The sequence below is a fragment of the Glycine soja genome, chromosome 6, assembly GCF_004193775.1.
Source record: "Glycine soja cultivar W05 chromosome 6, ASM419377v2, whole genome shotgun sequence".
NCBI classification, from domain to species: Eukaryota; Viridiplantae; Streptophyta; class Magnoliopsida; order Fabales; family Fabaceae; genus Glycine; species Glycine soja.
The window spans coordinates 46,859,894-46,879,473 of NC_041007.1; the positions used below are offsets into that span (position 1 = coordinate 46,859,894).

The 19,580-nt window shown below is 36.3% G+C and overlaps 2 protein-coding genes across 4 annotated transcripts; one reads left to right on the forward strand and one right to left on the reverse strand.

The window, feature by feature from the left end:
* Nucleotides 1-956: 956 nt before the first annotated feature.
* On the forward strand, nt 957-7,429 carry LOC114417315 (NEDD8-activating enzyme E1 regulatory subunit AXR1-like). Its single transcript, XM_028382468.1, has 15 exons — nt 957-1,293; nt 2,078-2,250; nt 2,328-2,491; nt 2,876-2,986; nt 3,372-3,451; nt 3,736-3,886; nt 3,966-4,059; nt 4,485-4,573; nt 4,855-4,928; nt 5,031-5,193; nt 5,396-5,481; nt 5,590-5,673; nt 5,774-5,954; nt 6,912-7,009; nt 7,086-7,429. Exons 1-14 carry the CDS (start codon nt 1,256-1,258, stop codon nt 6,993-6,995), a joined length of 1,572 nt encoding a protein of 523 aa, XP_028238269.1. The 5' UTR covers nt 957-1,255; the 3' UTR covers nt 6,996-7,009; nt 7,086-7,429.
* A 595-nt stretch (nt 7,430-8,024) lies between these two features.
* On the reverse strand, nt 8,025-19,480 carry LOC114417314 (protein RRP6-like 3). Of its 3 annotated transcripts, none has more exons than XM_028382465.1 (12): nt 19,204-19,480; nt 18,473-18,714; nt 18,266-18,364; nt 14,194-14,277; nt 13,935-14,021; nt 12,548-12,668; nt 11,980-12,161; nt 11,854-11,898; nt 10,618-11,114; nt 10,055-10,529; nt 9,132-9,772; nt 8,025-8,355 (listed from the first exon to the last, which is right to left on the reverse strand). In XM_028382465.1, exons 1-12 carry the CDS (start codon nt 19,418-19,420, stop codon nt 8,286-8,288), a joined length of 2,760 nt encoding a protein of 919 aa, XP_028238266.1. In that variant the 5' UTR covers nt 19,421-19,480; the 3' UTR covers nt 8,025-8,285. The 3 variants fall into 3 exon arrangements, with proteins under 3 accessions (XP_028238266.1, XP_028238267.1, XP_028238268.1); XM_028382466.1 differs by having other exon boundaries at nt 8,025-8,384; XM_028382467.1 differs by lacking the exon at nt 19,204-19,480 and having other exon boundaries at nt 18,262-18,364; nt 18,473-18,611.
* Nucleotides 19,481-19,580: the final 100 nt, after the last annotated feature.

The following is a 19,580-nucleotide window of genomic DNA, read 5'->3' on the forward strand; positions in this document are numbered from 1 at the left end:
ACATCTAATCAGAACGTAACACGTGACAGTCATCGTTCAATTAGAATGTGACATGTGGCAGTCAACGTTCCTTTGTAATAGTCAACGTTTAAATATGGACTTGAGGACTATATTTACGGGATTGAACATAATTGGAGGACTAAATGCGTCAAAATTTTTAAATGGGGATCAAAATTGAAATTGGAGACAATTAGGAAAACCAAAAATGAAATTTTGCCTAAAATATAAAAAATAAGGGTGTGAGAATAGCAAAAATCGGGTGAGAATAACATGGGCCCTAGAAAGATACTCTTCTTGGGTTCTTCTATCTTAATCTAGGGATTTTCTTCCTTGCACAATTTTTTCTACACCTAGCATATGGAGTGAAAAACTAATTTTGTTCCTCATTCATTCAGGCTTAAAATGTGAAATACGGATTGAGAATCCGTCTGCACCATTCATTCACGCTTACGAATTTCTCATCTCAAATTCTCTCATCTTATTCTCTTCAATCTATGTTTGATCCTCACCAATCTGTGGTTCATCTTCATCAATCCGTGTGTGCTCCTCGTTGGTGTCCGTCATTGTCCCGCTATCGTCGCCATGAGCCCTTTGAGTTTCGTTGTCACCCTATGTATTTTTTTTCTTTCTATGTATTGGACCTATACAGATTGTCAATCGGTATGATACAAATTGCAAATCTTCATGTTTCTTATGGATTACTAATTTGTATGGCACAAATCGAAGTTGCAGATGAAAAAAATCAACCTCCTCCGCTGTTGCACTACAACACTCACTACAAGGACAACCACAAACTCAATGCAAATGAACTGTCGCGACAATAAATCTTGATCAAACCAATCACAACACAAAAAGAGAAGCTTAAAAAAAAAACCGCAACTGAATGGTATAAAAGAAAGAAAGAACAAGGAAGAATAAATAAACATGGGTAAAGTTGAAATTTTTAAAATTATATTAGGTGTTGAAAAAATGTGCTGGGTGGAGGAAGTAAATTCCCTTAATCCATAGTCCTTGCCTGCCGGAAAAGAAAAAAAAAAAAAGTGATCCAGGAATCTGAATATCTGATGAATGCGACACCGCACGACGTCGTCTCTTGAACTGGTGGCGTCAAGTTTTCCCCTTTTCTTTTCCCTCGACAGACCAAACTGAAACTGATGCACACAACACAGCGTTCGCAGTAAGCAAAGCAATAAATAGCGAATAAGTGAAAAAAAAAGAGAGAGAGAAGAAAAGAACGCAGAAACTGAACTCAACAATGGCAGAACCCAAGGTTAAATACGATCGCCAACTCAGGTACACTCTTGCCACTTCCACATTTACCTAATTTTTCAACTTCGCGCTAACCTAACTGTTTTTTTTCTTCTAAAAAAAACCCTAGCGAACTAACTCTATGGCGGGGAAAACTGGTTGTTTCATTATTGGTTGTGGTATATGAATTGAATTGATTCGAGTGTTGTGTGTTGCTGTTCGTTCGCACGGAATCTTTGACTGTTAATTAGTTGAATTGCTATGGCTGAAAGTCCGTTTGTTTTTGTTTTTGTTTTTTTTTTAACGATGTTAGGGATTTGGTGATTTGATTAAGTGTACTGAACCGTGAATGAACTGGAGTGGAGTTTTTTCTGTGTATGATGAGATGCAAATTGGAGTTGAGTTGCTTTTTATTTGCAAAGTAGAAACTAGTTGATATTCACAATTGTTGCTTGTTGAGTGAAATGTGCTGATTCTTAACTTGTGCTGCTTTTGTTGTGATTTTTCTGTCTTCACGTACATGTGTGTGTTTTGAATTTGATGTATTCAAGTATGAACTCGAATTCTTAAGGCCGTTTGGTTTAAGTTTTGCATAGGAAATAATAGAAACAGAAAATAATTAAAAAGTTGTCTTCATTGTTTCTTGTATAAACTTTTAAAATCATGAAATAAAGTTAAAACATGGTGGCATTTTTGTAATTGAAAATGAAAGTAGAAAATGTTTTCTCAAGCCAAACAGTCTCTTTTGCTCATCCTGCTGTTTTTTTGGGGTAGTCTTGGAGGCATCTCTGATCTCATCCATATTGCAAATGTTTATTTGAAAATGCAGAATATGGGGCGAACAAGGACAGGCAGCCCTTGAGAAATCTAGTATTTGCTTACTTAACTGTGGTCCTACTGGTTCTGAAACACTTAAGAATCTTGTTCTTGGTGGGGTTGGAAGTATTACTGTAGTCGACGGATCTAAAGTTGAAGTGGGTGACCTCGGAAACAATTTTTTGGGTACAGTGACTTCTTGTTGTACACTGGTTATGTGTTTGTGAATCTCTTTTGGTTCTCATTTTGTCCTTTGTTTGTAGTGGATGAAGCAAGTCTTGGGAAGTCAAAGGCAAAATGTGTATGCTCATTTCTTCAAGAGCTGAATGATGCAGTTAAAGCAAAATTTGTAGAAGAGTCTCCAGAAACATTGATTGAGACAAATCCATCATTCTTTTCTCAATTTACTTTGGTTGTTGCCACTCAGGTATGCTACTATACTGCAGACAACTCCTATGATCCAAATGCTTGGAGTTTTTGTATAAGCCTAGATTTTGTGCCTCTGTTCATAATTCTGATTTTTTGTCTATCTTTTTGATAGAAAACCTATCAATTCATCAATTGACAATATATCTAGATATACTGCAGACAACTCCTATGATCCAAATACTTGGAGTTTTTGTATAAGCCTAGATTTTGTGCCTCTGTTCATAATTCTGATTTTTTGTCTATCTTTTTGATAGAAAACCTATCAATTCATCAATTGACAATATATCTAGATTTATTATTCAGTTTTTTTATTTTTATAAAAACATGTTTTACATATTCTTTTCAAGTGCACTCATTGATGGTAATCTTGATAAACTTTCAGCTTGTGGAAAATTCAATGATAAAGCTTGACCGAATCTGCAGGGAGGCGAATGTTATGTTGATCTTTGCTCGCTCTTATGGCCTTACAGGGTTTGTTCGAATTAGTGTGAAGGTAATTCGGTAAATGGATAATATTGTATTCATTTTATATTTGATGATGTTACAAGTTCAAGGAATAATCTGATGCCTGAGGAAACCCAGAATTAACTTTATTAATTTTTGTCACTGACATAATTTTGTGATGATATTTGATGTGTCAGAGAGAGAGTAAAAGTAATTGAATGTTACCATTTGAAAAATGGTATTAACGAGAGAAGGGAAATAATGTCTGGTATTGCAATAGGTTTATTATCAAGTTGGGTAATTTTCTTTTACAGTCATAATATGTATGTACTACAAAGGTGAAAATACCTTTATTAGAAAACATTGGGGTGTTATTGAATATCACCACAATTTGTATGCTTTGGTTGATTAGTACTTTTTGTTGGCTTTATTAGGAGCATGCTGTGATTGAGTCAAAGCCTGACCATTTTTTGGATGATCTCCGGTTAAATAATCCTTGGCCTGAACTCAAGAGGTAGAGAGTAGTTTTATCTTCATTTTTGGGAGCTTATTTCCTTTTATATACTAAAGATTAGGGTGAGCCTTGTCCCTTGGTGTAATGGTAAAGCTGCTGCCGTGTGACCAGGAGGTCATGGGTACAAATCTTGGAAACAGCCTCTTTTGCCCCTTATATACTAAGTTCTGGTTTTTCCTTCATCAATTTCACCTGTTGACCTATGTAATTGCTGTAAAGCTGAGACCATGGACGTGATCCTTTCCCAGTTTCACTTGAATTTTTCATTGCATGTGTATCCACAGATTTGCAGATGACATTGACTTGAATGTGCAAGATCCTGTAGCTCATAAACACATACCATATGTTGTCATTCTTGTCAAGATGGCTGATGAGTGGGCCAAAAGCCATGGAGGAAGGCTCCCATCAACCAGAGAAGAAAAAAAGGAGTTCAAGGTTTGTTGTTTAATCATTTAGCCTTTTTATCCTACTGCTGTTCTAGTTATATGATTAGCTTTGGATTTGAACAATGTAGGAGCTTCTTAAGGCTGGGATGGTTGCACAAGATGAAGATAATTATAAAGAAGCTATTGATTCAGCATTCAAAGTATTTGCTCCCCGAGGAATAAGTAAGTACACAATTTAAGATTATTGATTGTAACTTTTTGCCTTTGTCAATCTTCATTTTGAGAATCACTCTATGGTTTTGTTTTATTGGATAAGGAGCATAATAATGGATTGTTTTTTGAGAGCTTGTATGGTTAAATTCTATATGATCCTATGAGAAGGTAAGAGCAGAATAAAATTAAAGAACACTGTTGAATTTTATTATATTAAGGTTCCAAAAATCTATTTGTTGAGTTTTGCAATGAAGTTACTATAAACATGTTTGTTGAGAGTTCTTCGTCTCTGAAAAATGACAAATCCATACTTTGCTTGCTATGGGAAAAAAATATTTTCATCTAGAACTAGAATATTAGATATTGTGGGAACAGTTACATCTGCAGTCCAATAAAAAATATGTTTTATCCTCTAATGTTATGTACTTTCATAGGTTTGGAGTCGCAACAGATACTAAATGATAGTTCTGCTGAAGTGGACTCTAATTCTTCAGATTTTTGGGTGTTGGTGACAGCTCTTAAGGTTGGTGCTTCTGGCATTGCATAACCGACTTTGCTTCACTTTGATGTGGAAAATTTTTCTTACATATTTAATATTATATTGTTTTCTTATTGGATGGTAATTAGTTAGAACTGGTGTAATTGAAACACTGGACTACTAGAGGAGTAACAGAAAGTTGCTACTTGTTATGTGTTTGTCATATTTTGCTGCTTTGAACCTACTGTTATTCATTTTGTGTCATTGTTCTTGATTTCTTGCCTGTACTTTAGTTGTTTGATGGCACATTTCTCACCCTTTTGCAGGATTTCATTGCAAATGAAGGTGGTGGGGATGCACCCCTTGAAGGATCTATACCAGACATGACTTCTTCTACTGAGTTAGTAGCCAATTCTTTCCATATTTTCAGAGTAATTTTTATTTTCTCTAGAAAATAAAGATTGTTAGTTTATTTACAGGAGATATATTGATGTTCCTGCAGGCAATATGTGAATTTGCAGAATATCTATCACGCTAAAGCTGAGGCTGACTTTCTTGTAATAGAATGTCTAGTGAGAAGTACTTTGAAGAAGATTGGTAGAGATTCAAATAGCATTTCAAAGTCAACAATTAAAAGCTTCTGTAAAAATGCAAGAAAACTCAAAGTAAGTTTGTGAACTTACTGATCAATTCAATTTAAGTAGAAAGTTCTTTAGTGGTAGAGTATTGTTATTGTTGTGAATGAGTCATGTAAATTGGGAATGCTTATTTTCCACCTGTGGCTTCTCTCCTTCCCTTTGTCTAATATTTAGAGCAATTGCATTATTACAGATGCCTTCTGTATAGATCCTAATCTTTATTTTGTAGGTTTGCAGGTACCGTCTAATTGAAGATGAGTTTAATTCTCCAAACCTACCCGAGTTACAGAAGTACCTAACTGATGAAGATTACAGGTAATGCCATTTTAACGTTTCTGGATGCTTTCATATTAAGAATTAGTCTGTGGGAAATGATTTGTTTTGCACTTCTGCTGAAAAGCTGGTTTCCTGTTTGTGTGGCAGCATTGCTGTGGGGATTTATATTTTGCTTCGTGCTGTTGACCGGTTTGCTGCTAATTACAACAGCTTTCCAGGACAGTTTGACAGGTAATGCTTCACACCATTGAAGGTCTAAATATTTTCCTGTTTTATGACGGGACTCATTATTGAGATTTTTTTTTTTGCGTATATGGTAATTGTCTTGCAGTGCAATGGATGAGGATATACCTCGATTAAAAAGCACAGCAATTGGCCTACTTAATGACTTGGGATGCAATGGAGCCACTTTGGCTGAGGACCTTATAAATGAGATGTGTCGATTTGGTGCAGCAGAGCTTCATGCTGTTGCTGCTTTGGTTGGAGGAATTGCATCGCAAGAAGTGATCAAGGTTTGAAATTCTAGCTCATCTTGAGTAGTTTTGTTTGCAAGCTTTTTACTGTCTAGGGTTGTTTGCTTCTTAGCCTATGTTTTTAATAGGAGAATTTTACAGCCTCTTGTTTGTTGTTGTCTAGGGTTGTTTCTTTTTCATAAGCTCGAGCCATGGAAGTTAACATAAGTACATAACAGACTCTAAATACAAATTACCCTGCTTAAAAAGAAGTCAACTAAACTTGGCCTTTTTTTTGTATTTTCTCATCTTCTGCAATGATCCCTACTTTCCCCTAAGGCATAGAGAGGGTGGGGGAGGTATTGCTCACTAACCAGTAACCTGCTTGGAATGTTGTACTTGTATCAGTTGTATGTGAAGGTGAATATGCATGCTATTGAAAAAAATAGGGAAAATGAGGGTCTAGAAGCAGGGAGCCAATGAAAAGGGCTTCAAGTTGAAGCATAAATTACATTCATCCCATGCCCGTGTTTATACTGTAGGGTAGATCACACAATAGTATGATCAAGGAAAGTTTTCCTCGATAGTTGACATATGCACTGAACAATAGATATAATCACCCTATTGTGGTCTGGAATCATCATGGAACATTGGCGGAAGCATTGAATAGTAATCCATATCTAGGAACTTAAGGTTTTTGCGACTTATAATCACCTTAATGCATGGCCCATGCATTCGAATGGAGGCTCTTGTTCTCTGTATGATAATGGAATTCTCTGTAGTTTCTGGTAGCGATACTACTTGCTAAATTGTCTGAAATGAATGTTGCTAACAAAGGAAGAAAGGTTGGATGATTAAGAGAGAAGGAAAAAGAGGAAAGATCGTGGATTTCGATCTCCTCTGCTAACAAAAATAACATTCCAACAAACTAACATATGCCAATAAAAAAAAAAGAATATGAAATTCATTTTGTTTCTGTATTTGAGTTGGGAATCACATTACTTATATTCCTCGCAGCTCATAACAAGGCAATTTGTACCTATGTCCGGAACCTACATATTCAACGGCATTGACCACAAGTCACAGCTTTTGTCACTGTAACTGCTCGTACCATGGTAATACTTATTAAACTCGCTGATTTTTACTGTGGTAAAAAAAAATTTCTCATAATTTTTAATGGTTCTGATATAGATTTCTATTGGAAGAATCAAGGGCTTGATGGAGCAAGAGCAATCTTCTATTATGGCTTCCTTTAATCCTATGCAAACGACCGAGGCATTTTTGCTCGTTTGGTGGACAAAAGTGGATTCTTGTTTTATACACAAATTTTGTAACTACGGACACTGGTTTCAGACAGAAACAGCATCAAGAGGAAAAGAGACATTTGCAAAATTTGTAGAGTCCATCTTATTTAATGAATTCTACGTTTATATGTAATCTAACCTCTAAAGTATCTTTTTTATCCGCATCGGTAAATATAATTGCAGGGAAATCGCATTATCATGCACAATACGAGCCAAATTTTTATATTGATCCACTGAACATTGAAACCGTTTATTCATTTGTGCTATATATATATATATACACACACACACACGTGTGTGTGATGTATCAGAAGAAATTTAAAATGTTAGCTGAAATTAAAATTTCAATTTTTCAGAAAAGATTTTTTTATAACGGTTAAAAAAGATCTTTTACATCAAGATCGATGTCTATGTAAGTAATATAGAAAAGACAGATTTTTTAAATTTGTTGTTAATCGATGTGAAAAGTTAACTTTTTAGATTGATTATTTAAATAACTAATCAAGTTAACTTCTAAAATCGATTCTTTAAGCGACTCATCATAAAAATTATTTTTTTAAGATCAATTCTTTAAGTAACTATTTAAATAAGTTAATATATATATATATATATATATATATATGCGCGCGCGATGTATCATAAAAATTGAGATTCTTATCTCACCCATCAATTTTTTTTAATTGAGATTCAGTCATATGGTAGAGGCTTGGAATGAGTAGGTAAGGTTTCTTTTTAGAATTTGCCTCTGGTTTTTATTTAATCACTCAACAAGGCGATTAAATGCTGTGGGTTACACTTTGAAACAAGAGTCACAATGTAACGTTGCTTTCGTAAATCCATAAGCTTGTGTTTTTATATTAGAATAATTATAGCATGGGCAAAAGTGTTCTTGAAAGCTATTTGTACTTTTGTTACAAAAAGACAAATACTAAAATTCTAAATAGTTTTAACAAAAAATTAACAAAAAAAATGAAGATAACGTTTATGTAGTTTCTTTGCCGTGAGAGGAGGAAGTTGAGTATTTTGATGGCGTTGAAGTACCAAAATATGCAGGTTACTTGTAATTCCTGTACGGTCACTCTAGTCTCTACGTACTAGCAGCAGCTCCTCTTTTGTCAGGATTGTATACACTGAACTTCCCGAAGTCCCTTCTTCCACTGGCAAAATTAGTGTCCAAAATCAAAGCCTTGGGGAAAGGAATGAAAACTCAGTTGCTATACCCAAATACTATTACAAGCGTACCACAAATAACTATCTAATGGCAATAAAACAACAAGCATTCAGAAATTTTCTTTTGGGACATTAACTAAGAAATATATGCATATATATAAATTTTGAGGACAAATTTAAGCAATAATCAATTACCTCAGAAACTGGACAAAGTTAAAAGTAAAATAAATAAATTAAATGACTTAAATGAATCTCAGTGAGAGAAAATCAATAACAGAATTGAGGTGAAAGGTTATAAGATTCAACCCAAATGAGAAACAGTTCCACCTCAGTTTATATAGACAGTTAACTAACTATGAGAGCACAGAAAACTATAGTTAAGCCTATAAATAATGACTTGAGAAAAGAGAAGACTCTATCGAGTAAATATACTCCCATAGAATGTGAATGCTGGATTTTGAATATCAACAATATTCGTGATCTATGATGTATGAACCTAATAATTGTCTCTTTTGCATGAACTTAAAAATGACCATATTTCCAGACTCATCATTGTTCACAAAGGAGTACTGTTTATATTCTCAGTTGTTTTTTTGAGGGCGAGAATTATTTGTTTATGTTCTTGTAACCCACGGATTTGATAAAAATATGCCTCAAAACGTATATTGAATATATGAAATAGATGCTTATTGAGCATGAATTAATGACAAAATGATGAAAACTTGTGATTAGAAAGATAGAAGATGAAATAATCATAGCATACCTGTGTTTTACATCCCAACCACCGGGAAGAAAACGTGGATTTACAGCATCCACAAATACTTGTCTCCATCTTTGACAAAACGCCCGGATGCCATCTTCACCATACTCCTTCAGTAAATATTCTACAACTCGTTTCCCATGTGGTCCATGTCCCAAGAGTGATAGTTTTGAATTATGTTCACTAAGTCCATTTTCTTGCCTACTGCTCAGACAGCTATCATCAACATTTATGGCAGAGTCACTGCTTTCATTGTAGTCTGTAGTTTCAACTGTGATCATATTTCTGTTCAAAGTTGCAGAGGCAGTTCCATTAACTGTAATATCAGAAGCTAAAGTGGAATTTCCAAAATCATCTTCTCTAGTCAAATGTTCTCTATCTACTTCACTTGTTTCTTCATTTCCATATGAGCCATCATGAGCATCAACTTTCAATGTGTCTACATCCACATTACTCATTCCGGCTGTGCAACTAGAATGATTATCCTGTTTTTGCACTGTAGCAGTATTCCCTATAGAATGTTTAAAAGAGAACCCTCTCTTCTTCTCGAATCGTCTTCTCTCATGAGGAGTCATGCCAACTTGCAAAGCTCTTTCTAGATCTTCATTGGATATCTCCCTTCCTCCATAATATCTCTTTATAATCTGCAAGTAAATTAACAAGTAACTTGATAAACAGAAACTCCTGTAGTTGACGAAGCTCTTCAATAACAACAATGAACAATGACAATCACTACTGATGTACAATATAGAACCCATATTTTATATTTAAAAATGCATCTAATCTATCTTCAAAGGCTTCCTTAAACAAATCAATTCTCACTTGGCTATCTAACTACATTTAGATCAAAATAACTGAATATGATCAGGTGGGACACTACAATACTATGTGTCAGAGCAACCAATAACAAAGAAATACAATCAAACCTCAGTCAGTTCTTCATGGCGATTGAGAGGCATTCTTGGTCCATGGCGTAGAAGAGCCATAGCAGCTGTTCGTAATTGTAAAGGAGATACACCTCTCTCTTCAATCTGTTTTTCAGTCTTTTGACCTGGATGAACTACCCTCTGAAGGTAGAGAGGAATCCCAAATTCAACAGCTACTTTTCTCTTATACTTTTCTGCAGCAGCATGTGCAACTTCATGGCAATCCACACAAAGTAGAACAATGTCATGCGAACGATGGCTTTTCAAATGCTCAGGGAAATGTATTCTGTAACAGGATGGGATTATTCGATACCGTAAGTAGTGATTTCCTTCACCACACCCAACACATATATTTTTCTTACTCTGGATATAAAAATCATTGCCTTCGTCCTCTGGGCGACCTTTGGGTTCAAAAAGAAGCATTATAGCTGGGGGTTCCTCATCAATAAGTTTTGCAAGATCCCGACTAAGGTACCTGGAAATTTGAACATTAATCAAGGAAAAACCAACAGCACATTTTAGTCTATTACAAATGGAATAAAATTAAGTGAAAGTGCACAAACCATTCAAGCTTCCTCCGATCACAATAACAAAGCAGCCTCCCATCATTAGCATAGATCCGGCAATTGTGATAAACAGCAGATTTACAAGAGAATTTTTGAACAAACAAATCTCGAGAAGCCTTCCGAGAATATTGTTTAGGATTTTTTGGGCCCGGTTGTTTATAGGCTAAAGTAGGTCTTAGGTTACTGTTTACCAACAAAGCATAATTAAATATAGAAAGTGGACAACTCCCATTTTGACCCAGACACTTCTGTAGAATCACTGAATAAATATCATTATCCAACTTGTTTGCAAGCAGATGATAGATATCACTCAGGTGACTGCAAACAACAGGAGATGGGGAAGGGATGAGAGGGTTGACACCCATTTCCATATTGATATCAGCCTGAGCTATGGTGTTGTATATTTCAGAGTGACTCGCTGAAGGCTGACTTGCCAAAGCAACAATTGCCTGGTCTGACAGTACATATTTTAAGCTCTCATCATGAATACGAGCCTGAAAGTATGGACACAAAAAAATAATCAGATCGTGTTGCTAAATATTTTTCTGGCATCAAATAGAATATGTTCAGCACTACACCAAAGTTTGTACAGCAAGCAATCTTGATTTATACATTTAGTTCATTATAATAATAAAGACAGTGTAGCCAAGCACATGTTCTGGACTCTGGAAACACTTTTTTCTGGGGAAATAATCATTATTTTCAAAAACTCTCGAAACATATGTAAAAAAAAAAAGTGATTATTTCTTTAAAATAAGTTAAATCAAATACACTTGATTTTGTAGATCTGTTTCAGAGATAAATTATGGCAGAAAGGAATATAAACATAAATATTTCTATTGCTATTAATAATAAACTCGAAAAATTATCACACCAATTAATAACTAAAAAAATGTCAAGTAGTCTCAACTATAACAAATTTGAACATATAAAAAAAAAAAAAAGCAATCCTCAACGTATGTAGTAAAATTCCCCTTCTTTTTCTTAGTTCATTATTACTCGTAAGGTTTTGTTTTGTCAGATGGCATGATAAGATGTTACCATAATTTCAAGAAGCATGAAGAGATCTCTCAAATGACTATGAACATGGAACGAATTTCTGTTCCATCTCATAATTTGCAAACTAAAGCAGTCCTTACACTCACGAGGAAGTGAAGAAAGACAGACAGTTACAGTAATAAAATTATTCTTAAATGGTAGCTAAATAAGGAGCCTTTAGATATTATAACTGACCATCAGATCTCTCCATGTGCACAGTTGCCTCACAATATTCTGAATCTGCATTCAGAAGATCACATTAGAACAATATATCCAATTAGAGACACAGAATACTTCAAATCTGTACAGGAAGCAGCAAACCTGGGCTTCATTCGAAATTGATGGAAAGCCATGACTGCTCACTCGACGTGAAAATAATGATAATGCAGAAGATTCTCCAGGAGAAGCTTCAATCTCTTTCTTGAAAAGTTGTAAACAAATCATGTTTGAACGCCGACTAGCCTCAAGAACAAAATGGAATTTGTCATCGGAAGAAGAGTTTTCTGACACAATAATAAACTCGGAATTTAGACCCAATAATATTAACAAAAAAAGGTCCTAAAGAGTTGTTGAGTTGAGGAGTAACAAAGAAAATAAACTTATTTCTTGAAGTCATTAAAGTTATCCTGTTAAAATGGCAAAGTCCTTAGGACCATACCATATTTATGGGTTCCAGATCTTGCACGCACATCTCTGGTATAAAATAATCTGTTTATTTCCTTAGTCACATTTTTCAGAAGCAAGGGGAAAATATAAAAGGAGGAGAAAAAGAGGTTGACAGCATAGATTTTCAAAGTTTCAGTTTACTTGATAAATGCTTAAAATTAATTGGATATTTTTGGTTTATATTTTTCGTTCTTTCCTCGCAATATCAGACTAGAGTGAATACCATTGTCCAGTTGTTTGAGTTCATTGATCAGACAGTTTGCAATATACAACAGATAGTGTGCATCCGTTCGTGCATAATGTACCATTTCTGCTGAGAGAGGGCGCTGCCTCCAGTCTTCACGCTACAATTAAGCATATAAAAGAAATATCAGTTCCAGTCACTAACTAAAAGAATCCCAAACACATCATAATAGCATTGTCTCTTATTACTACATGAAAGAGAAGATGTTTGTGTTAGATAACCTCCATTAGCAGTTAGTTACAATAGGTTAGGTAGTTAGTCATCCATTAGTTAATTAGTTAGGTAAGATGGCTGAATAAGGCATGCTGCCTATAAATAAGAGAGTGGAGAGAGAGATCATCTTGTAATTTTTGAGAGAATTGGGGGTCTTTTGGCATTGAGAGGAGTTCAGAGTAAAACAAATTTGAATAAAATACTTAATTGTTGCTTTCACACTTAGCTACTCTTATATTTATACATCAGAAAAGTTACACTGAGTACACTTAGAGAAAAAGGAGAAAAGCACAAACTGTGCCCCTATGGCAGTAGGCTACACTCTAGAAGACAGAAAACAGCTTTTATGCATATAATAAGACAAACAAAGAAAGCTAATCAACATGAATTTAACAAGAGGCACAGACACTTGAAGTTCTGCAGTGTTGTATCTTGTAATTGGGGTTTATCCCTATTTTTTCTTAATATGAAACCAGGTTTCTATCAGTTTGCAAGTTCAATTTTATATTTAGGTGCACAAGTTCTATTCATTGATGCACTTCATTAATAACCAATGTAACAAGATTTTAAATGATTCATTGCCAATGTAATTGTTGGCACAATGTGCTTCATTGTTCATATGGTTGCTTCCGAATCAGTGGAAAAGTTCAAAAGAAATCTCTTCTACCCTGAGGAGAACCTCAATTTCAATTTAAATGATGACCACTAAAAAGTCAGAATAAATGTATCATCTGAATTACAGTTACTACACTGACCACTTCGTAACTTTTGTTTTTGATATAAACATCTGCCCTTGTGATTGTGAAAATGATTTCATTATTCAAGTTTTAAGCTACATTCAACTATTTGCTGTTAGCATACTTTTAAAAAATTCCCTGTATTAGTTCAATAATAAGATCTAGTACAAATTTATCATTCAATTAATGTCTTTTTCCAACATATTCGTAATAGTCTGCCATGTAATTTCAATAAGTTCAAGTCTTAATCTCAACTGCTAGGGGTCAAATTCCTTTACAGGTTTAAATTGTAATTCTACATACAGAAGAAGATTATGATTGAAGTTTACCCAACAAAACAAGTGAAAGGGTAATTAGAAAGAATGTTACAAAAACTTTATAACAGAGAAATAGTGCCCTGAATGATCAAGCCCAACCTGTAATAATTTATTTGTTGTCACACCGCAGTAAGTTTCAAGCAAATAAGCAAGGGATTTCTGTGGTTTTGACAGCACCTCGCATGCCTGCAGTACATGAACAACACACTGATTTAGAAAAATAAAAATAAAATAAAGTAAATGCCAAAAGGCAAACTTCTCCAGTTCTGTTATGCATGGGGAGAAAATTCTGTATGGTACATGGCATCCAGTACAAGGTCCGGTGACATGATAGTGGCAACATGTATAGGCAGCTCACCTTTGAAGTATCAAATAGATTAACAACGTATATATGGAAGTCCCTCTGTAGCCAGACTATATCATTGTCAGCCCCATGGAACACCTATCCACAAATTTTCCATTGAGTGGGAGAAAAACTGTAATAAATAAAATTGGATGACAAAAACACTGACAATAATAAACTAAAATATTTTTTCAACAGATAATGTTTTTATCCCAAATATCTACCTATCTATCTATTTTTAAAAATGGTTTAATTGCACTTTTTGTCCCCCAAGTATCACAAATTGTGCAATTTTGGTCCCTTGGATTTCAATTGCACAACTTAGCTCCTCAAGGTATCACAATTGCTTTACCGGTATTCCATTAAATATTTAACAGATTTTGCTGACATAGCAACTCAAGGGACCAAAATTACACAATTATAAGGGACCAAATTGCACAATTATGATACCTGAAGACCAAAAGTAAAATTAAGCCTAAAAAAATCTGAATTATTCTATATTTTAAAAGTCAACAAACTTACCATACATACATGATGGATTGTGAATGAATGACTATGTAAAACTTTTTACATTGTCAATGTATAACTCTTTTTCTCTTTGAGTTTAATGCTTATGCACTGGTAATGTAAAACAATTTTATACTATCATCTAATCACAAATCATCAATCCTGCCTAGGGTAGCTTTGCTATTCCTAGCCGGTCCCAAGCCCGGATAAAAGGAGAGGGTTGTGTTAGGCTTTCGACAGCCAACGTTAAACTTTGTCGAATCTCTATGACATGGATCAATTACGTAATAATGTGAATGCTAGGTCGTTGCCCGGAAGCAACGCGCTGTATGGCTCGAGTACAGTGTCAAAAGAGCAAGGGCCGCTGCATCGCCGCCCGGATGTAGTGAAAAGTAAGCAAGGGTTCCCACATTTTCGTGAACGGGTGTGGGTAAAGAAGCTAGTTCATGACAGGAGGATTCGCTTTGGTACATGGAATATAGGCACCCTTACTGGAAAATCTATGGAAATAGTGGATGTTATGGTGAGGAGGAAGATCAATTTTATGTGCCTACAAGAAACTAAGTGGACAGGTGAAAAAGCAAAAGAATTAGACAACTCGGGATTTAAGCTGTGGTATACGGGAAAAATCAGATCAAGAAATGGGGTAGGGATTATTGTGGACAAGGAGTGGAAGAAGGATGTCGTGGATGTAAGAAGAGTAGGAGATCGTATCATAGTCTTAAAATTGGTAGTGGGACAGGACACCTTTAATGTTATTAGTGGGTACGCACCTCAGGTTGGGTTAGCAGAACACTTTAAGGTAAAATTTTGGGAGGATCTAGAAGGGGTACTTCAGGATATACCCCAAGGAGAGAAAGTTTTCCTAGGAGGGGATCTCAATGGACATGTAGGTAGCGTGGCTAGAGGTTTTGAGGGGGTGCATGGGGGTTTTGGCCTAGGGGAGATGAATGGGGAGGGTCAATCCATCTTGGAGTTTTCGGAGGCTTTGGATCTTTCTATAGCCAATACATGGTTTAAGAAAAGAGAGGAACATCTTATCACTTACAAAAGTGGAGGGACATGTTCTCAGATAGATTTCTTCCTTATCAGGAAGTCTGATAGGAAGTATTGCTTGAACTGTAAAGTTATCCCGGGAGAGAGCTTGACTACCCAACATAGAGTTTTGGTTATGGATGTAAGAATTAGAGATAGGGCAAAGAGAAGAGGTCCTCTGGTAGCACCAAGGATCAAATGGTGGCACTTGAAGGGTGAGAAACAAGGAATCTTCCAACAAAAGATATGGGAGGGTTGGTGTGGACAATCACAAGGAAGTGCAAATGATATGTGGAACAAGATGTCCCAAGAGATTATTAAAGTGGCTAAAGAGACGTTGGGTGAATCTAGAGGTTTTGGACCTAGGGGTAAAGAATCGTGGTGGTGGAATGAAAATGTTCAGAGCAAAGTTAGAGTAAAAAAGGAGTGTTTCAAGGAGTGGTCTAGGTGTAGAAATTCTGAAACTTGGGATAAGTATAAGATAGCTAGAAATGAAACCAAAAAGGCGGTGAGTGAGGCAAGAGCCCAAGCTTTTGACGGACTATACCAAGCTCTAGGAACCAGAGACGGAGAAAGATCTATATATAGGCTTGCTAAGGGTAGAGAGAGGAAGACTAGAGATTTGGATCAAGTAAAGTGTGTTAAGGATGAAGAAGGCAAAGTCTTAGTGCATGAAAAAGATATCAAGGAAAGGTGGAAGGCGTATTTCCACAACTTATTTAATGAGGGATATGGATATGACTCTAGCAGTCTAGACACAAGAGAAGAGGACCGGAACTATAAGTACTATCGTCGGATTCAGAAACAGGAAGTAAAGGAAGCGTTGAAAAGAATGAGTAATGGTAAGGCAGTGGGGCCAGACAACATACCTATTGAAGTGTGGAAAACTCTTGGAGATAGAGGTCTTGAGTGGCTTACCGAACTCTTTAACGAAATTATGAGGTCAAAACGTATGCCGGAGGAATGGAGGAGAAGCACGTTAGTGCCAATCTATAAGAACAAGGGGGATATACAAAATTGTGCAAATTATAGGGGAATCAAGCTTATGAGTCATACCATGAAATTATGGGAAAGAGTGATTGAACGGAGATTAAGAAAGGAGACTCAAGTTACTGAGAATCAATTTGGTTTCATGCCAGGAAGGTCGACCATGGAAGCGATTTATTTATTACGACGGGTGATGGAGCAATATCGCATGGCCCAACAAGACTTGCACTTGATTTTTATTGACTTGGAGAAAGCGTATGATAGAGTGCCTAGAGAGATTTTGTGGAAAGCTCTAGAGAAGAAAGGGGTTAGGGTTGCATATATTCGAGCTATCCAAGATATGTATGATAGGGTATCGACTAGTGTTAGGACACAGGGTGGAGAGTCAGACGATTTTCCCATCACAATTGGTTTACATCAAGGGTCAACCCTTAGCCCCTACCTTTTTACCTTAATTCTGGATGTCCTCACGGAACAAATCCAAGAGATAGCGCCGAGATGCATGCTCTTTGCAGATGACATAGTCCTCCTTGGAGAGTCGAGGGAGGAGTTGAATGAGAGGTTGGAAACTTGGAGACGAGCTCTAGAAACACATGGTTTTCGCCTAAGTAGAAGCAAATCGGAGTATATGGAATGTAAGTTCAACAAAAGAAGGAGGGTTTCTAACTCAGAGGTGAAAATAGGAGACCATATTATCCCTCAAGTCACACGGTTTAAATATCTTGGGTCTGTAATACAGGATGATGGGGAAATTGAAGGGGATGTGAATCATCGCATTCAAGCAGGATGGATGAAATGGAGAAAAGCATCGGGGGTGTTATGTGATGCAAAGGTACCGATCAAGCTAAAGGGAAAGTTTTATCGGACTGCGGTAAGACCGGCGATTTTGTACGGAACAGAATGTTGGGCGGTCAAGAGCCAACATGAGAATAAAGTAGGTGTAGCGGAGATGAGGATGTTGCGGTGGATGTGTGGTAAGACCCGACAGGATAAAATTAGAAACGAAGCTATTAGAGAGAGGGTTGGAGTAGCGCCTATTGTAGAGAAGATGGTGGAAAATAGACTTAGGTGGTTTGGGCATGTAGAGAGAAGACCGGTAGACTCTGTAGTGAGGAGAGTAGACCAGATGGAGAGAAGACAAACAATTCGAGGCAGAGGAAGACCCAAAAAGACTATAAGAGAGGTTATAAAAAAGGATCTCGAAATTAATGGTTTGGATAGAAGTATGGTACTTGATAGAACATTATGGCGAAAGTTGATCCATGTAGCCGACCCCACCTAGTGGGATAAGGCGTTGTTGTTGTTGTTGTATCTAATCACAAATCATCCTTTGAATTACTTCAAGATAGTTATTTTAAAACTCAACAAACTTACCATACATGATGAGTTGCGATCCGATAATTGTGTAAAACATTTTACAGTGTCACTGTATAACCCTTTTTTCTATTTTTTTTAAAAAAAATTGAAATTGTAATTGAAGTAGTTAATGTTAGTGCAAGCATCCCCCCTCCCCCACCAAATTTCTAAATCCTATTTATGATACCGATAACTTACATACTTTACAAATTGAAGGATTGGCAAAAATGGGGCGAAGAATGCCCATAAAATCATGCAGGGCAATTGTGTCAACCAAATAATCTTTCTCCCGGGTAGAAATCTGCTTGATATCATCATACAAAGACAAATGCATTAACAAATTTATCAAACATCAAATTCCTGGCATAATGCAGTCAGAGACAAGGAGTTAAAAACTGCACAAAATTACCTGAACCAATGCTGTAAAGCCTAAAAAAGATCGTAAGCTATGTTGTTCCGTGTCCACAGCAAAGAACCTCTCTTCACTCAACACATCAACCAGCTCCTTTAACTGCATTTCAGTATGAACCCAAACATATGAATCCTTCATTTCCAAGTCTGCGATCTCAGTTCCAAGCTCAATTTCAGGCAGAGGATTTTTTAACAATGCCGTAATCTCTGCCTCATATGGATGTGAATTCGAAGCATTCTCTGTAAGAAAACAACTAAACTCAGCTTCATCTTCATAACCTTCACACACAATCAATGCAGATAAAAAAAAAATCCAACAGAAACTTATAACAATGAATTTCTAGCCTTTTCTGTATTCTTCGCCAATTTTGTTAAAGAAATCTACATAATGAAATTATGAAAACTCATCAATTCAAATTTAACTTTCCTCCAACCTCAATCCATTTCCCTATCTCAAAATTTCCGAGAAGCATAACCAAATTCAACTAAGCTACTTCAGTTTACTAACCTCGTGATAGAAAAATCGCTCACACAGAAACAAAAATAAAACATAAAAGTCTTCGAATAATCGGAGGCATGCGAAACGCGAAAACAAAAAGCTATTACGTATTTCCTATAGTTACTGCGACTAAGCATCACGATCGAGAACGTGAACTTTCTTTCACATTTTCCTTTAAATTTCTCGGAAATCAAATACAGATAAACGAATGTGCGGAGTGTGGAATGTACCGTCGTCGTTGATGAGGTGCTTGAACGGAGTGTAGGAATTATCCGCTACGACGCGCTTAAACGCGGCGCACTGTGGTTTCTGTTCGGAGTGTAAATAGCACGGCGAGGACTTGTGCTGCTTGCGCCTTCGCGCGGCGAAGAGGACGTAGATGACGGCGGCAGCGGTGGATAATGTGGCGACGGTGAATGCTACGCACATCCTGTGAGCGTTGGTCATTATTTTCTTCTTCGATGAGTTTCAGTTTGGGTTTTGTTCTGAGGGCGCGGTGGAGGCGGTAACCGCTCATGCTAGCGGCGGCGGAGTTTCATTTCATTTAAGCAAAGTGTTTTTTGCTTAGCTTACGTGGCACATCCAGATGTTTGACACTTGGCACTTG